The sequence below is a fragment of the Aythya marila genome, assembly GCF_965140915.1.
Source record: "Aythya marila genome assembly, chromosome: 14".
Taxonomy (NCBI): domain Eukaryota; kingdom Metazoa; phylum Chordata; class Aves; order Anseriformes; family Anatidae; genus Aythya; species Aythya marila.
In genome coordinates, this window is record NC_139055.1 from 6,430,459 (window position 1) to 6,448,526 (window position 18,068).

At 45.5% G+C, this 18,068-nt stretch overlaps 1 protein-coding gene across 2 annotated transcripts in view; it reads left to right on the top strand.

Annotated features, from left to right (window-relative positions):
• The window catches only part of FGF18 (fibroblast growth factor 18), a 69,444-nt gene that overhangs the window by 41,213 nt on the left and 10,163 nt on the right, over window positions 1–18,068 (top strand). For both annotated transcript variants that reach the window (XM_082771873.1, XM_082771872.1), the window contains one exon: window positions 9,318–9,424. In XM_082771873.1, coding sequence (XP_082627999.1) covers window positions 9,318–9,424 — 107 coding nt within the window. The remainder of the gene's footprint in view (window positions 1–9,317; window positions 9,425–18,068) is intronic.

Genomic DNA, 18,068 nt, shown 5'->3' on the forward strand with positions numbered 1-18,068 from the left:
ACCCACCATGTCGAGGGACTTTCCCCTGCACGGATCCACAGGGTCACCCCCGTTAGTGCAGGGAGAGGAGAAATGTGGGCAGCTGGGACAAGGGTCTGGAGCAGGACAAGGTCGTGTTCTGTTTGAGCATATGGGCATACAGACAAGCAGAGCCTAAAGTATTTGGGAAACTGAAGTATTTGGGAAAAAACATTTGGATGTAAATATGGGACCAAATCTGAGCTTTACAGAAGATGTGTGTCTCTAGGTAAATTGAAACTGGAATAAGTAACAATAATATGGATTTTCATGCTATCAACACTGGTTCTTTAAACACAGAATAACAGTAAGCTGTTAGAGATATTGCCCCTTTGCTGCTCCTGTTCGTAATGCCACAGAAGAAAACTGGCTTAGTTCTGTACTCAATTTATTTTTTATATTGAAATTTAACTTGGAATCTCCTTTTCTAAATCTGAACAGTTGGGCTTTGAATACAGAATTGCATTAGAGCTTTTAAAATACATTTATTAAAATGTAAAACTAATTTTACAGTTCTGACAGGTCTTATTTAAATATCCAATGCCAGATGCCTTTTGTCCCAAGTGACTATAGAAATGCAAAGAAAAGAAAAAAAAAACACTTTTGAAACTTTTCATGCAATTTAAAATGAAGTAAAGGGCAGGTAAATAGTCCTACATATGCTGTCTACCAAAGGCAATAGTTAAGAAAAAAACATGTTTCCAGAAATAGATATGAAACCAAAGATGCTAAAGACAGAGTTAATTTGTTATCAGATTTTTATTATTTCTGTTGCTGCTGCTCTGAGAATAGCTGGAAGAACTGTGTTATGTCTGTGGGGAGAGGTCTTTTTTAAGGGGTTGATATAGAAAACCCTCCTCTGAGGGACACCTTGGCTGCAGTTGGTTCAGAGCGTGTGCATCCCTGGAATGGAAGGACCAGGCTCTGCAGCTGATCAGTTCTTGCTCCCCTATTTCAGCCTTTACTGGAAAAGTCATGTTGGCATTTGACAATTGTATACTTCACTTACTAGTACATTATATTCTGTATGGCAAGAGCGAGTGTCAGCAGCATGAGCATTAAAAAAACAGTTGTATTTCTTTGAAAATGTGTTTGCATCCGTTTGTAACACTGATCCCTGTTTAAAATCTTAAAACATATGGGGAAATGTTCTCTATGCCAGAACATTTTCTTCAGGTAGGTTGTGCTGCTGCCTCTGCTCTTCTGGGTTCCAGAGCCACAAGAATCCCATTGAAAATACCGTAGCATCATGCAACTTTATTTTCAACATATTTTAACTTGTTGGAAGAAAGGAGAGTTACAATGAGCCCCTTTGAGAAAATGCACAAGCATGCTTATGTTCCTATCTGTAAAATTAATTGTCATATTTTCAACTTTTACTGGGCAGCACAGAATAATAAAACCTGCATGGTATACGGAGAATGTAACATTCATTTCTGTGCCAGATGTGGCTGATAGCTTAATTCAACTAACACCGCAAATACCTTATGCATCGCTCCTGATTTGACACCAATTTGGAGTATGCACAAATACAACATGAGGACCTGGATGGGGCTAACTTTTGGAGTGTGTGAAACCATCACGGTGTTGGCAGGGGGAGAGATTTATGTGCTTGGGACTCCTCGGTGAGGGGATGTGGTGATGCTAACATCACACCTACTTCATTGCCGAGGATGAGCAGCCAACCACCAGGCTGCCCAAGATAGATGGATGAGTGCTTCGGGGTGAATACAGTCTGTCCTACGCCTCTGGCCACAAAGAGAGCAGCTTTGAAGAAGCAAGAGTACATGGGGTTCCCATAGTTGTCATTCTCTGCTTATTGTTATTTTTGTGTACATCAGTATTTTTTTTGGGTTCAGCTGAGACTGGGAACAAGAGAGTCAAAATAACTTCTGCAAAGTTTGTTCTTGTGGTAATTCTAGCCCTCCGTGGGACGGGGAAGGTTCACGTTATTTCCAGACCCAAGAGACTCCAATACTTTGGATGAATTTCAGCTGCACGCTCAGGGCCAGGTTCTGAGGTCCTTGTCTGTTGGTCTTTACTATGTCAGTAGGAGTTTATTCAAATGAGAATGATCAAAGACATCAGGGTTTGGCCCTTTATTTTTCATTTTAGGTGCTTTTTCAAGCATAACAGAGCTTCTGAACTTTTTGAGGCTCATCCTTCACTAATTCCAGACTTGGAGCCTGGCAGCTTTTCAAGCAGTTTTCCTGCCTCTGTAGAAATACTGTCCACTTGAGCTGTGTTTGGAGACAGCAAGACACCCTGGTGAGATAGAGGAATTTCTGTGCTAACATTTTTAACGTTTCTCTTTCCAGGCCTACGTCTTAGTCATTGCAAGCTCGCAGGTGGTAAAGTTCAGTTCAGAATTTGTTCACTGCTGCTCCCCGCCCAGACGTTTTTAAAGCACACAACCGATTGCCTGCAGTTTTACTGAATCTTGTCTAAATAAGCTTATTCACCATAATTAAAGCTACTGCCACAGTATTTTTAGTGTCTCTTATGGTGAATTATGTATAAAACATCTGCAAGAGGCCAAGTCTTATTCTCCAGTGCTTAATCCTGTTTTCATATACCTACAAATGGGTGCAAACGGCTCAGTGTCAGAATGACAATGTTTTACACACACTTTTCATGTGGGTAAATGATGACCGGACTCTGGGTAGTGCAGATCTGGGTAGGTATCATGGTACTTATGGTCTTAATGTTGTCCTCATATATATACATATATAATTTTGTTTTGTTTTATTTAAATTGGGTAAAACCTGTAAGACCTACCTTGGTAATTATTCTGGTCTTATATCCACTAAACTGTCAAACGATTTTCATATGTATGGACTGGTTCAAGACCTCAAGTTTAAGTGAATATTTTCATTTAGACTTCTCTCAAGACGAACATTGTTATTAATAGAGTTAGCTTATAGGGATTGTGTCTGAAAGCTCCTTTAGGAGCCAGAGTGGGCAATCCAGAGAAGAGTACTTCTTTGTTTCAGACTCATTTTTTTCCCCGTGGTATTGCCGTTCTGGCAGAAGCAGTACACCTTCTGCAGAGCTGTGAGGCAGGCTCACCTGAGATGATCCCTGAGATGCTTGGGGAGCGCTGGCAGCTCCAAGTCATTCCTTGGGCATCTTTGGTTAGCCGCTGCTGGACTGGCAGGGGATTTTGGGGTGGGCATCTCTGAAGGTGCAGCCACTAGCAGTGTGACAGGCTTAAAGAGTGGATGCTTCAGCAGCATGTAAGTGACATTGTAGTACCCAAATGCCTTTAGGAGCTGAATATCTTGTCCTGTGCACCCTGCAGCATTAACTGCCCGTGGCAGGGTGTTGTGCTCGCACATCTGTATTGGGTTGGGTACATGGGCTGGTGTGGTTGGCACCAGCACGGATATTTCCACATGTCTTGGCCTCGCGTCACGTAGACGTGCCCAGCAAGCACCGAGTGGGTAGCTCAGGATCCTGGAAACAGGACAGGACACCTTTTTGCCGTTAGACTGTTGGTTGCAGATGAGAGTGCCTGGAAGCATTTCCCAGAGACTGAAGCCCTTATCAGCTACTTCAGAGGTAAAAACCTCAGGAAGATGCTCAAGTGTGTGCTAGGAAGGGAATTTTAGCTCATTTCTCTGTTGAAGCTGCTGGGATCCTGGGCTTTTCTATCTCCTCAAGCCCTTAAGGTGGTTGCAGGCAGCAGAGTGAGGAGACAGCCCTTTGGAGGGCTGGGAGGGGAAAGCTCCTACCTCCTGTGTCCACCCACCCAGGGACAGGACCCTGAGGCCATGCAGCGATCCTTATCAGCACTCCAGGGACTTCCGAGGTGTGCAAAGTCCTTTGTGTGGAAGTATGTGCAGGATCAAGTAGCTGCAGTGTAAGTGCCTTTGAGGCCTTTGCTGCATTATAGATTTTCTTCTGACATCTCCCATGCAAATATTTAACCTGTCTGGTTCCTGAAAGCTGCTAGCACTGGTGTGTGCTGTTGCAGGAGGGATGGGTTGTCTCTGAGCTTCCCTGTGTTCCCACGGAGCCCTCTGCCCTGCTCCCCTTCCAGCCCCAACAGCAGGCACACAGGAGTGCCATGGGGGATAAGAATGGGCTGATGCTCCAAGGGGCTCACATGCCTGAAATCCAGTCTTTTTCCCTAACTCCATCAGTTGACTGAACAAGAGGTGGTGGTTGTCCCTTCAAACCTGGGTGCTTAGAGGCGTTTGGAAGGAAACACCGGGGGCCTGAACCTTGGAGCAGTTGTTCCTCCACCTCCCCATGACCACCCCTTGTTGTGATTTGACATTCGTAGCCTGTGCTCCCCCAGGACAGACGGGATGAGCTTCTGGTATTGGGAGGTGGGGCAGAGCTCTGCCCTCCCGACCACCAGCCTCACCGATTTCAGTAGTTACACCTGATTTGTACCTGAGCAATGGAGAAGGGGATTGGGTTGTATGGGCTATAACTATTTAAAATGATGCAATTTGGAGGAATATAAAAGTGAGCAAATAAAAAATTATGGATGCAGCATAGATTCCCTCACTTCTCCTTAGTCTACAGGCTTTGTTAGACTCTACAGACTTTATGTAATTTTGGCATTATTTCTTCTTTGTTATGTCATGAATGTGAAGTGGAGACAGGATCTTTCTCTCTGATGTTGTGGTCATACATAAAATCAAAAGGATTCATGGTTTTTGGTAGGGGTAGGCAGTGTTCAAACTAGCTTAAACTGCATGGATGTGCAGAACAGTTTGCTCTTGGCCAGCCTGGGCTTCTCACTGGAAGGTCCTACAAGAGAATAAATCTTTTTCTCCGAAACTCTCAGGGGATGAGTTAGATGTGATACGTGCTGGGAACTATGTAAAAAGCTGTTCTCCATTGCAGGAGCTGTGACCACAGCATCAGTTCATCTATACATCCTTTCTTTTCATTAACTGGAAATGGTTTCAGATGCTGAGAATAGTTTCCCAACTTGGAATTGTGTGAGACTGTAATGGGAAAAAAAAAAAGGACAAAAGCCTGGAATCTTGGTCCCTCTGAGGTCCTTTTCTCCAGAAAGCCTCCCTTAGCTGGCCTGTTGAAGATGCAGACTATTGTAGCCTGGCCTCGAGGCTTTTAAAAATTGTTAGTTCAGAACGTGCAAATACAGCATAGGAGGACTTGGTTAGAAGGGCTCCTGTGCTGACCGTCAGCAGACTGACTCCTCCAGCCTGTGGGCTCTGTCTCATCTAGCTTTCCTTGAAGGCAAAACCAGAGCAAGAAGAAGCAAATTGGTTTACTCTGATTATGGTCAGTGCTTCTTCAGAAATGTTCATAATTATCTAGTCCTTCTGCACCTTACTTGCGTATTCCTTTATACTGTCCATTGCACCTGAAACTAGCTGGCACTTAGGATTCTGTGATATCGTATAAACCTGGTGCTTACTGTGCCCTCTTTCTCTTCTCTTTCCCTGGGCTTTTCTGGCTCCCATCCTTGCACTCCCAGAAAATATTTGAAAGATAATTCGGCATATTTTCTGCCACCTTTGCATATCTCCCTGACTTGGTGTTTTTTTAGCTGGAAGATAGCTTTTCAACATATATATGTAATCCTTTTCACCTAGACATTTGAGGAATTCCAGTCTCTTCCAGTGGGAGTTTTCAGGAAGGTTTAGGTTAAATGGGCCAATAAGGCAAAAGCATGTAGCAGAAGATCTTACCCTCTAAAGACATCTTTTTTTTTTTTTTTTCCTTTCTTTCTGTGTCTCTCTCTCTCTTTTTTTTTTTTTTTTTTTTTTTTCCTTGAAAATATGTCAGAATATCTAGTTGTCAAAGAATTTAAACAATAATACCTGATCTGAAGGCTAGAGTGCAGGGCTTTTGAAAATAAAGATTGTAATCTCTTCCCAGTGTATCCAGGGGCAAATGGAGCTCAAAGTAAGGAGTGCAGTGGGGTGAGCAGCATGCTGCTGTGGGGGCACTGCCCCTGCCTGGTGTGGCTGATTTCCATCGAGAACTCACGTAAAGTTCCCTTGCTTTTACAGGGCTGGGATTCACCCCAGCTGATTTTAGCTGTCTGGAAGATAATGTGTTTTTCATGGACGTTATCTGGGCTGTTGAGAGAATTTAGGTAGAGACAGGTAAATCCTCCCTCATTTAGGTGGCTGTTTTTAAAAGGAGAATCTAAAGGGTGCCTTAGACTAGAAACCAACTGGGTTGTGAACCGTAGCCCAGACTCATCTCTCTTGCAGGAAAGGAGGACAAGGATACCTAAAAGTAAGAACACATTTACAGTATCTTAAGACTCAGGTTCTCCAGAAGCGGTACCCATGAGTTGCCTCAGCCCATGCTCTGGCAGCCAGGATCACAGCTTCTGCTGAGCCTCCTTCCCTCTGCTCCCTGTTCCTAGACTTTAGGTGCAGGGGCCGATGAGCCTTGTTGGAACAGGGGGTTATGTGGGTGCCTTTACTGGTGTGGTGCTGCACTGGGTGTTTGCCCACCCACTGCTGCTTGGTCCATGCGGTGGCACTCATCCGGGAGGGACTTTGGTGCTGGCGTAACCTCTGCAGCCCACAGGAAAGGTGAGTCCCATTTCATTCTAAATTATAACATTATTTTATTAGATCTTTAAACTTTATTTAAATTCTTTATTTAAAAAGGGGGAGGAAGGTATCATATTTTAATTAGTAGTGGTGTCAAAGGAGACCTAGATTAATTATTTGAAATCACTCCATCCAGATGGTTTTAATTTTCACAGCAGGGAACCGGCATCTTTTTAAGGTGATATTTTTCAAATTAAAATCAGCTTGGATATTACTCATACTGGCTGCAGCACGAGGGGGTGGGGGAAGCAGACGGTGTGCCCCGTGTTTGTTCATCGCAGCATGGACTTGCACAGGGGGCACCCAGCGCTGGAGGCGTGTGGGTTGCTGACCGTCTGGCAGGACAGCAGCCCAAGCAGAGGAATAGAATAGAGAGTTTTTCAACATTTGCTTCTCCTTTGGCTGGACAAGACCCATATCTGATATTCAGGGTTGTTCTTAGTAGTTCTAATAGCAGTGCTGAGGCTTGAGGGGGACATGGGATGCCTTGCAGCTGAGACGTGTTTCCGAGCAGGGGCTAGCAGGAGCGGGGCAGGTGGTACAGGCAAACTTGCAGCGTCCTGTTTTCGCCTGCGTGCAAACTGTCAAGCCATGGCTGGACAGCCCTTTGGTGGCCCCGCTTGCATCACTGGGTGGATTTGGCACTGTAGGTCTGCAGGCAGCTCCTCGGAGCTCTGGGTGTTGATGGTGTTTCATGAGCCAGTCTTTGGCATCTCTTGTGCTGGCTCTGGAACTGCCTCTTGCGTTCAGGCTGCTGTTCTCCCACTCTCAGATTGACCATTTAGTGCTCCAGTCCTTCCTCATGTGAGGAGTCAGTCTTTCACAGTCAGTTCTTTACAGATAAATGGCCATTGCCTGATCCATTTCTGTAGCACCACATTCGAGCAGCCCCCCTGAGCTGGCTGTAGTGGTGGGTGTTCTCCAAAGGACATACCAGTTGGCTCGGCCTCCCCTGTAGCCCTGTCTTTGATCTGTGACATACTCTGTTATCCTGGCTTTGCTTGTCTTTATGTCCTTACTATGGTGGAACATTTCTGGTTCGTGTGGCCGTTCCTCACTTAAGCGTGCAGGTGATCCCTGGTTTGGTGCCTCCTTGGCAGGTGGAGACACAAAGCCTGCAGCCCTCCGCTGTTGCTGGCAAGCTGGTGTCCATCCCAAAACATATTACATTTCTGAAAGATTTAGAGATAAATGTCCGTATTTATGTGTGTTTGCAAGTACTATACTGGTATAAATCAGGTGTTATCCCATTTGCTGTCTGAAAGAAGTTGTTCTTTAGATATCCCCTGTGATAAAGGTTTAATATATCTAAATAAATGTAAACAGCTGGTAACTGGCAAACCTTGAACTTGCATATGTGACTGAGCTGCAAAGGGAAAACTCCATTTAGGGCCTCTGTGAGTTAAAGGTTTGTGATATTTGCTCTGCTGCAGAAGCCAAAAGCTGACTTTACAAGTGGGAAAAATATTAATGTGTTTAAATGAAACAAACTCCTATTTCTATCCCCATGGTAAATCCTTACAGTGAACATATTTGCTCTTAGAGGGTTTTAAAGTTTGAAATATGAATGCCAAAAAGAATGTGACTTTTTGCAGCACAGATCAAACATTCTCCAGAGTTTGGCAAAAACTGTGTTTCTACGGTAAGACTCAGTTCTTACAAACGTGAGAATTTCCAGAGCAGGACCGTGGATTTGCACTTGCTGACACTTACACATTCTTGCATTGTGTTTCTACCATGTCTACTTTCTCCCCTGCATATCGGAGATGGAGCTGAACCAAAATGTCCAGTCTGCATGTTCCTGCCTCTCCAGGGAAATTCTTGGAATCTGAACCTCGAGCATGACTGGAATTTGTGTTTAGATCAGAGACAGAATGAAATGCTGAATTTGAATGTGTATAGGTTTTAGTGATGATGATAGCATGCTACGCATCTGGGTGACAGCCTGACCCAATTCTGCAAATAAAATTGTGTCAGGACTGTATAAAGATGCAGCAGAAATCTAGCCCCTGCCATGGCTGCTGGAAATGCTCCAAAGCAGCATTGTAGCCTTAATACTAGGCATTATGAGATTGACCATATTTCTCCTAGCTAGAGCATGAGTCATGGGCTCGGCAGAAGTGGATTGCCACAAAGAAATCAGAGATGACCTGGGAACATATCTAGATGCTCCGAGGACTTCTGAGCGTGGGTGTTCATCATACAGAACAAGCAGTGCTGAATTTCTACCCTACTAGCTGCCACAGTGATCTTCAGGAGGTTGCTGAGATGTCTGCACCACGAGCGTGTGGCTGGGATGCTTCTGTGAAGCGTTTGAGGGCTGCTGCCTGTGGGGAAAGGAAATTGATTTTAGTCGTGCTAGTCTTGTACCTTGCATGAGAATTAAATCCACTTTCTTACTGAGAACCCTCCTGCAGTGTGCAGGAGAGCATCTAGCGTTGTATTCCTGATGGGATAGCACGGACATATGGAGTGCACATGTGTGCGTGCATGTTCTGTGCTAAACGGGCATTAAATCTGGAGCATCTGCACAGGAGTCAGTGGAGACGTGTCAGACTTGCACCTGTAACAAGTCTGAAGCTCAGTGCAGGGATGGTTCTTTGAGTTGTTCCCTTGTAGAGCATCCAAGCAGCATGGTGTGGTTCAGGGGGAGGCAATGAGACGATATGCTGCTCAGCTTTGCACACTCTAACTTCATGTGACCACGTTGGTAAATGCTTTTTTTTCTTCTTCCTTTACAAGCCCAGCTTCTAGTGGAAACGGACACTTTTGGCAGTCAAGTCCGGATCAAAGGGAAGGAGACAGACTTCTACCTTTGCATGAACAGGAAAGGCAAGCTAGTGGGGAAGGTAAGTGTTTCCAATTAATTCATTTGTAAAGCGACTGTTACCTTCAGCAGCCTCCTCAAAGCTGTAATGGTGTGTATGAGCTGTGTCTGTCAGCCTCAAATGAAAAGCAGGAACGTGGCATTTTGAGGCAGTCCGTAGCTTCACCAAGCCTCCTCCACATCCATAAAACCAAATCTGCAGCCAGCCACCGTGTTTCTGTGGCAATGATTTGGGTGCATATGGGTTTACATTTCATGGTTGAGGAAATTGACAAAAGATGTCATTTCTGCATGACAGAGTTACAGACATCTCCACGATAACTTCATGACCTGATTCAATTCTGACTTTAGAATGAAATTGGAAGAAAGGAAACATAGGGATGTGCTAGAAAGGGTAGCAACAGAGAACTCGTTTCAGTGGTGAGTCAGGATGTAGGGTGGCAAAGCTAATACTGGAATCCGAACATCTTATTAGGGCTGGGCCTCCTGGTTCTAGCATTACAGGAATATTTTATTACTTTGGATCCCTGCTCGATGGAAGCATGCAGCAAATTACAGCATATTCACCCATGCAGCTTAACTTCTTTGCTGAAGTCATATTTTTACGTATTAACTTGTTTTTGTAACTTAGGCGGTTTTTCTGTATTGTTGGCGAACCTAGAAGCTTGCTAAGCAGGCAGGAGGTTGTTCAAAGCTAAAATATCACCAAACACCCCCAAAAGGCCCCCTCCCCCTCTGCCCACGCTATGCACCGCCAGAAATTAAAATCTGGCATCTTTGTGGCTGTGAAAAAGGGAAGCAGAGTTTTGTTTTGAGTCAACAAAGGCAGAGCAGTGAAAGCCACACTCCCAAACAGAAACCAGAAACCAATTGCTCTGATGAAACATTATTTACTTTTGTGGTCCCAAGAGTGACACTTGTGGGACAAGTGCCTTCCCCAGAGGATCTTTCCTGCCACTTTTGTTTTCCTCACAAGCACTACAGATGCTTCTTTCGAGACTGAGCCCAGATCTCTCAGATGCAGCCGCTAGCTGTGGTGCCCTGCCTAGCTCACAGAAGATCTGCTCTTGTGACGCCGGGAGCATCCAGGATGCTGTTCAAAATCAGTGGGGACTTGGGAATACGTGGTGTTATGCGAGAGCTGGACCAAAGTGGGCACTGCTCTCTGCTTCCTGCACCTCTGCGGTGTAATTACCTGCTCTGACTGGGACACCGCTGCTTGATCTTGGACAAGAGATTTGGTTTTGGCTCAGTGTAGATGTCTTGGGATACAGGCTGATGCTTTTGAACATTGCACTGAACGCAAACCAAACCGCTGATTTTTTTACACCTTAGTTTTCTATCATTTATCTGTGATAATAGCATTTTTCCCCGTGTCTTAGAAATGTTGTAAGGATAAATATGTTAATATTTATGAGGTGCTGGTAGCACAGTAATGGAGACCTTAGAAGCATCCAAATTCGATGGGGCTAAAATGAGCATGATATATTACCATTTTATTTAATGGATTTTACCCCAGTGTGGGTCACTAATGGTACACATTGCCACCCACATTCTTTCCCGGTATGTGCTGAGTGTCCAGAAGCATCCTGGCAAAGTCAGAGGCTGTTTTTCAAAATGTATAGTATATTTTGGCTACATCAGTCCCTTTATTTGGCCCACTGGGCAAGAAGGCAGGACATTTCTTTAGCTTGTCACCTTTCATGCAGCATAAAGCTTTTGTTTTTTTCTTGATGTGCTTTTTATAACATTAAGTTGGCAAACAGCTTGTTATTAAAAAAAAAAAATCTATTCTTGTAAATACGCCATCTGAGCCTTCCCACCCCAGACTGCTGACAAGTTCATAAACCAGCCGACCTGAGCAGGAGGGGGTACTGAGCATTGCGTTTGGAAGGAAAATGTTCCAGACGCATTGCCCATATTAACAGCTTCTCATGAGCAAAAAAGAAAATAATAGCATGTCTTCTTGATACCAAAGAGTGTGGTTTTAATTAGTATCATAGTTTCAGCTCTTTTTGTGGCAAGAGTTTGAGGGAATGCTTTTTAGACTGAATGCTCTAAACAGCTAGTAAACCCCAAGGAAAACATTAGATAAAAGTTACGCCTCAGCTTATACAAATATTTAAGTTCAGTCTGGGGGTGGAGGGGAATGAAACCCATAAACTGATTGTTTCACGGTTGCCCCGGTATGTTCATTTGGCAGCAGAGGAGCCATGGGATGAAATTGGTTCTTTTTCTCTGCTCATTTCCTATTGCCTTACACTGCATAATCCCTAACAATACCAGCATATGCCATCTGGCTTTGTTCTCCTTCTCAGTCAGCATTTTTGGATCCCCCCCAGTTGAAAACCTGCTTTGAATTTAGTCCTTCTTGTTTCCCATAATCACCTACAATGGGCATTACAAATGGGAGCAGGTTGTTGTTGTTCTCAGCTGGCACTTGTGACGAAGCACTCCAGAAACTGGGCTTGCTCCCCACTTTGGAGCTGGTTACGTTGCAGGCAAACAGATTAATCCACTGGGTTCAGAAGAGCAGCCTTTGGCTTCTTTATTTATTTATTGGAAGTTGCACTCATGCCAGCTCTTTTGAGTGTAGGCCATCTGATGAAGCTTTCTCAGGAGCCCAAAGCCTTGTGTTTTCTCACTCATTTGTTACTGCATGTGTGTTCACAGCTAACGTTGGCCAAAGGGCTCAGAGGTGGTGGGGCAGGCTTCTGACAGTATTTCTTGTCACAGCTCACACTTTCTGAGGTCACCAATGTTCTTATGTGCTGCTTATGAAAACTGGATGGGTTGTACAAGGAGTGACTTTTCTGTTAAAGGTGGCCTGCACCAGAGGAAAACAAACTGGATTGTGTTTCTTGGTTGGTTCTTAGTGTTATGTTAAGGAAGGGCCAAGAAAGATTTTTTTTTTTTTTTTTCATATTTTTTGCCTGTGGGTATTTGGTGTCTATTTTAGCACATGTAGAAATACTAGCTTCTTTCATACGTAGGAGTTCACAGCAAAACACACGAGGTGACTTTTCATTTATAATGCAGGAACTCTGAATATTTGCAATAATTCAATCTGGGGGGTAGGAAGAGCTAATGGTCACTTTGGAGGTGCTCTGAGCTGCTAACTGTGGTTCTTCTGGTGAGTCCTTTTGTGTTTTTTCTCTCTGTCTCCACTTCTTTTATCCCATGCATTGAGATATTGATGTCAATGAAGTGGGGACTTGATGCTTTTCAAAGATAAGTCTTTTAAAGCTCTGCAGCAAGGAATGGCAGATCAGGATGTGAGCAGGTGGCTGTTAATTAGCTTGGCCACCTCTAACTGCTCTTGCTGTGTCTGTCCTTACTGCAAATTTGTGCTATCTAGAGTTGTGGGACATTGCAGACATTTCCTTTGCCTGTCTCTGCCCAGCCCTCTCATCAAGAGAGTGTTTGCAAGAGGTCAGTGATCTGTCGGAAGCTTAAAGTGGATCTGTTGGCACCATTACCAGATTACCAAAGCTCTGCCCCTTCCTTTAGGCACTGATCTGATTTCCCCACTGCCTCGCATAACACACAGACTTTGAAGATCCATCAGTGTCTTCTGGAAGGTGGCAGAGCAGACCCGGTGCTATTTGAGGGGTTGATACCTCCCTCCACCACTTACTCTGAAGGGTGTCTGAGATGGGAGCCACGAGAGGCCCAGATTTGCATCGGGCACAACTGGTGCCAGTGGCTGGTCCTTGGGACTGGAGCACCTTCTGCTCCCCGGGGAGTGTTGCAGGGAATCTCCTGTGGTCCTGCAGCAGTCACCCATTGGATCACACAGTGTGGTCTGCACGAGTGCTGGTGTCCGTACCAGGAGTATTCTGCTCTCCCCGTTATAAAGGGAGAGGAGGGAACAGGCCTGTTTTTTGGACTGAACAAGGGCAGAAGAGAAAGGACCTTGGCTGCTTGCAAAGTTGCGAAGGAGGAGTAGAGGCTGCTTCTTGTAGACCATGGCAAGGGAGACGTGTTTTTTCAGAGCAATATGTAGGAGCAGGGAAGGTAAGTAATGACTGGAAGCAATCCAAATGATTTGAGAAGAATGGGGAAAGGGCTGAGCATGTCTTAGATTTGATCCAGAAATTTCTTCAGAAGATGCTCCAAGCACTCCCACTGATGTTCTTCCACGGCTGGTTCGCCTTAGCTGGGTTGTGTATTTTCCGGATCCAACAGCAATATTGTTCCTCACTCTTTGTTGGTTGCATTTTGAGCACAGCTCCATCTCTCAGTGCTTGGAGACACTTCTTCAACCCTTCCAGGAAGGAGAAGCGGGGGGCAGGTGCTGGGGCCCTCTCTCCAGGGTGGGATGGGGCTCTGAGCACAGGAATTGTCAGGACAACGTGGTTGCTGTCACTGGTCTGTTGTGTAGTGCTGCCGTGCTCATGACACTGTGAGCCTGCAGGAGATCCAGTGCCGCTGTAAATGGGGGCGAGCCCTTGTTCTGGGGCAGGACGTGGCTATGGAGGAAACTCCAAAAATAGGGGCGGAGTTAGAAAAGCAGTAGAAGGGGGTCTGTCCCAAGTATCATCCCCTGCCAGTTTATTTATGTTAAGGGAAAGCAGGGAGTGGTGGTGGTTGTGAAAAGCATGAGAAAAGCTGCAGCTCTTTTTCCTAGATGGCTGTGATGACCGAGTGTTTCTGGTTGATGATTTCCTCGACACAACTGCCAGACAGAAAAGCGCACTGCATGTCAAATCTGGAAACAAGTTGTGTCCCCAGAAGCCTCTTCTCATTTATATCAGTTCAGCTCCTTCAGAAGAATTGAAGCCAAAGTTTATGGGATGCTATAAAATGGGCAGTTTCCCACTAAAACCACATGCTGACTTGCACCATCTCTGTTTTGGTTTCCTTTCAAAAATCCTCAGTGACCCCATATACAAACATCCTCAGAAAATCATTACAATATTTATGCGTTATTTGGGAAAAAAATAACAATTTAATGAGCTTGCTTTTATTTCCGCTTTCCCTTTGTTTAATTTGAACGGTGGGAAAGAGCTGCTTGTGGCAAGGTAGGAACCCCGCTGGCTATTTGGGGTGGCTGGAGCATTGCTTCTGCTCAATGACAGGTAACGCGGGGGCTTCCTGGGGATAAATTTGCTGCTGCTGTGCCTGCCATGCTGAAACCCTCGTGGCAGTCACCAAGCACAGATGAGCACTGCAGTGCAGCTCCTCTCGGCCCTGCAGCAAGGCAGTGCCAGGGTCCGGTTATCAGCTCTGGGGCTGGAGGTGGCACAGTTCTGCCTCTCCTCCCTCCTCTGACTGCCACGGCCACGCTGATGCCGCTTACAGCATAGACCTGCCTCAGAAACGTAAGGCTTTCTCTGGTGTGATAACTGCTTTCCAAGCCAATATATTTCTTAATGTTACCAGAAAGTTGCTAATACCATATGGCAAGGCTCTCTGTATTTTTGCAGGACAACAAACAAATTGTTGCTAGATGCCAGACTGCTCTGGCAGAGCTTTATCACTGATTCCTGCCAGCAGTAGCCTTTAGGGGATAGTAATAATTTGGGGTTGTTTACATTACAGCTTTAAAATAGGGGTTTTCTTGAAGCATGTGTGTGTTTAGTCAGGAAAGTTGGCTAAAAAAACCTCTGACAGCATCAAAGAGTGAAGGCGCTTGTTACGGCCTTTGCATGCAGTCTTGGCCCTCTATAACACCCCTGGCCTTGCAGGAAAAGGAGCATGTTGGGTTACAAGGGCTCGGGGTTATTCTCTGGGAGCCACCCTTTGTAGGACAGGGGACTTACCTGGCTGGGAGACACCAGGTGGATTCTCCAAAGCCTTGTTAGTGTGTTTGGATCCACTTTTTCACCAGTTGACTTGGGTGGACACAAGGTCAAGACTGAGGGCGAGCTTTCTTGAAAAGCCACCTTTGAAACACAAAGGGGCAAAATTGTTTGTGGGCAAACAATTTGTTTCTGTAAAGCCAAGGGTCTGCACGAGCCTGAGAACAAAGATGGTCACGGATGGGCTCAGAGACTGGGGCCATTTGCCTACCTGAGGATGTCCTTCGTGGTCCTGGGTCTTCCCTGGTCCCTCCCTGTGCCAGAGCTTGTCACAGCTGCCAAGATGGGCCGAGCTGCTCTGGAGGTGCATGGTGTGGTAGGGGGGCACTCTGCCAGCTGTGATCTCTGTTACTCAGCAGTTTCGTGTATCTAGGGGTTGGTAGGTTGGTCCTCAGATCCAGCAGATGAGGTGCTTGCACTCCCCAGCTTGTATATTGAAAACCGTGCCTAACTGCATCTTGGATTTGGGGCAGGACTCCGAGTTTCACACAGCTTTGATGCTTATCCGGAATTTTTCCCAGAGTTGCACAGTGTTCGGGTTGCTTGGAAAAGGGACTTATAAAACCTAATGATTTCTAGGGCTGAATGCTGAACTGGCAACAAAAACACAAGCAGGAACAGTGGAGTGTCAGGTTTAATAACAGGCGTTTTGCGGATCTCTTTGTGATGTGTTCAATCATAAACTGTTCTGACTTGGCATCTCACTTGCAAACAAAACTTGACATGGCTTTTGCTGGATCTCGCTCAGATCTCATTTTGGACTGCAATCTGGTTCTTCATATAGGGTGGAATTGGTTCTTTTTTAAAATGAGTCGTTCCCAAGCTTTTATTCCCCTTTGAGTTTTAGTTTTAGTCATCTAAATAAACACCCCCAGCAGAACCTGGAGCCAACCAACCTCTAACCCTCTTGTATTTGGAATATGGACCTGATCTGAAACCAACCACAAGTGCCCAAAAATCCTGACTCAGAGCCTCCAGGACTGCAAAGGTCTTGAAACCATTGAGAAAACAATGCCAGTTTTCCTCCCATTGAGCGATTAGTCTTCTGTATTTGCCTAAGAAGACTTTTTTTTTTTTTTTTTTCTGTGACCAGTGGAGAAAATTTCGATTATTTTTTTTTGTTGTTCTGAAAACTTAGAAGCTGAGATTCTCATAAAATTAAAAGCACAAGTGGAAGCTAAAATCACCCTCCTCTGTTGTCAGCCCCCAGACCACAAAGCTTTTGGTAACACTGCAGCCTTTCACGGCTGTTCCTTTCCTATCGCTGGGTGAACTGAAACATTGCATTCAAACTTCTGTGGATGCTGGGGGTATTTGCATCTGGTTCGCTTGCTGCAGTTTCACATCTCTGCAGTGCTGGAGAGGTGTTGGAGGGGCTGCTAGACATTGTTACAGGGACGTTGCTGTTGTACCGTTTCAAGTTATGCAGACACACGATAATTGTGTTGTGGAACTTCTCTGAAGCCAGCCAGACTCCATTATGCACCTTCCCTAATGGGCTGTGATGATTTTTACCCTCCATTCTGAAGCTGTAGGTGGCATGGGGATGGAGCATCTCAGCTTGAGGGCTGCTCTGGGTTTGCACACCCAGCGGGCAGGAGCCACGCTGGAACAACTCCTGTCCTTGAGGGCCGCCTGGGGCAGCCTTCAGATGCCGAGCGTTGCCCGGCTTTTCCAGGAATCCCTGCTCTGAATGGCACGACCGTGTAATGATTCCCAAGAAGCCATTTATGGCTGAACCCAGTGAAACTACTTTCCAGTGTTTATTACACTGAGGCTGCCTTGGCACAAAAGCAAATAGACTTAGGTGCTCAGTGGTTCCTTCAAAGTGGTCAGGGTTTGTGTGAGTTAACTGGGCCTTTGCGGCGTTAATGTTTGCTGTTAGCAATGGGCCTTGTCCTGGGTCTGTGTTTTTGGCAATTTGTTTACAGCAGGGTGTTACTTAAAAGTTTCTCTGGAGGTGAAAAAGAAAGGGGAAAATGATGCCGGGAATGAATGCTGTGGAAGGAATTTAGATGTTCCGTGGCGTTGTGGGGTGGTGAGCAGCAGGTCTGGGTGATGCAGGGAGAGCAGAGTCATTTTGAAGCTCCGTGTATTCAGAGGCAGGAGAGCAGTTCTGTGGATGGTGACGAATACTGAACAGCCATGAGGCTTGGGAAATTTGCGCAGAGGATGGGGATAGCCAGGAATTGCTGGAGGTGTTTGAGCTCACTCAGTGCAGGAGACATTGAAGAGATGGAATAAACTTGCTTATGTGGAGAAGATGTCTTTATTTCGTAAATGGTGAAAAACTGCATCAATTCTTAACAGATTCTGGCCTCGGGGTGTGTTTGTGTATGTACGCTTGGATGCCAAACCTCTGAAGGCTGTTTGACCTAGAGGGTTGTGGTATTCGTGGCACTGCACGGACAGAGCTTTATGCCACCACATAGGCAGCTTACCAATGTCTTCCCTTTGCTGCTCAGTTGTCCGAGATTTCAAAGCACTGGCTGCTGAGTGTTCATTTTACCTGCATGGTCCGATGGCTTTAGCTCACAGGTTTCATAGACTGACGTTATTAAGCACATTTAAGCATGCATGATGCTGCTGGGCTTGGATTCCGATCTAGCTGCTCTGCCTGGCAGAGCACTCACATTTTTTGGGTTGGGTATCTAGCATCTGAAAAGAATAATGTGGGTATTAAAGTGTGTGCTAAGTCCTGCTGTGTTACCTTCACCTGATGCAATCTTCCAAGAACCTCAGGTGGATGTTGATTCTCTGAGGCTAACCAAAGACAGGTTTTGCTTTAACCAAACTGTGGCATCCGCTGTGCGCCCTGTGAGCCAGGGCTTCCTCGGCTGGTAGTGAAAACATGCAAGATGG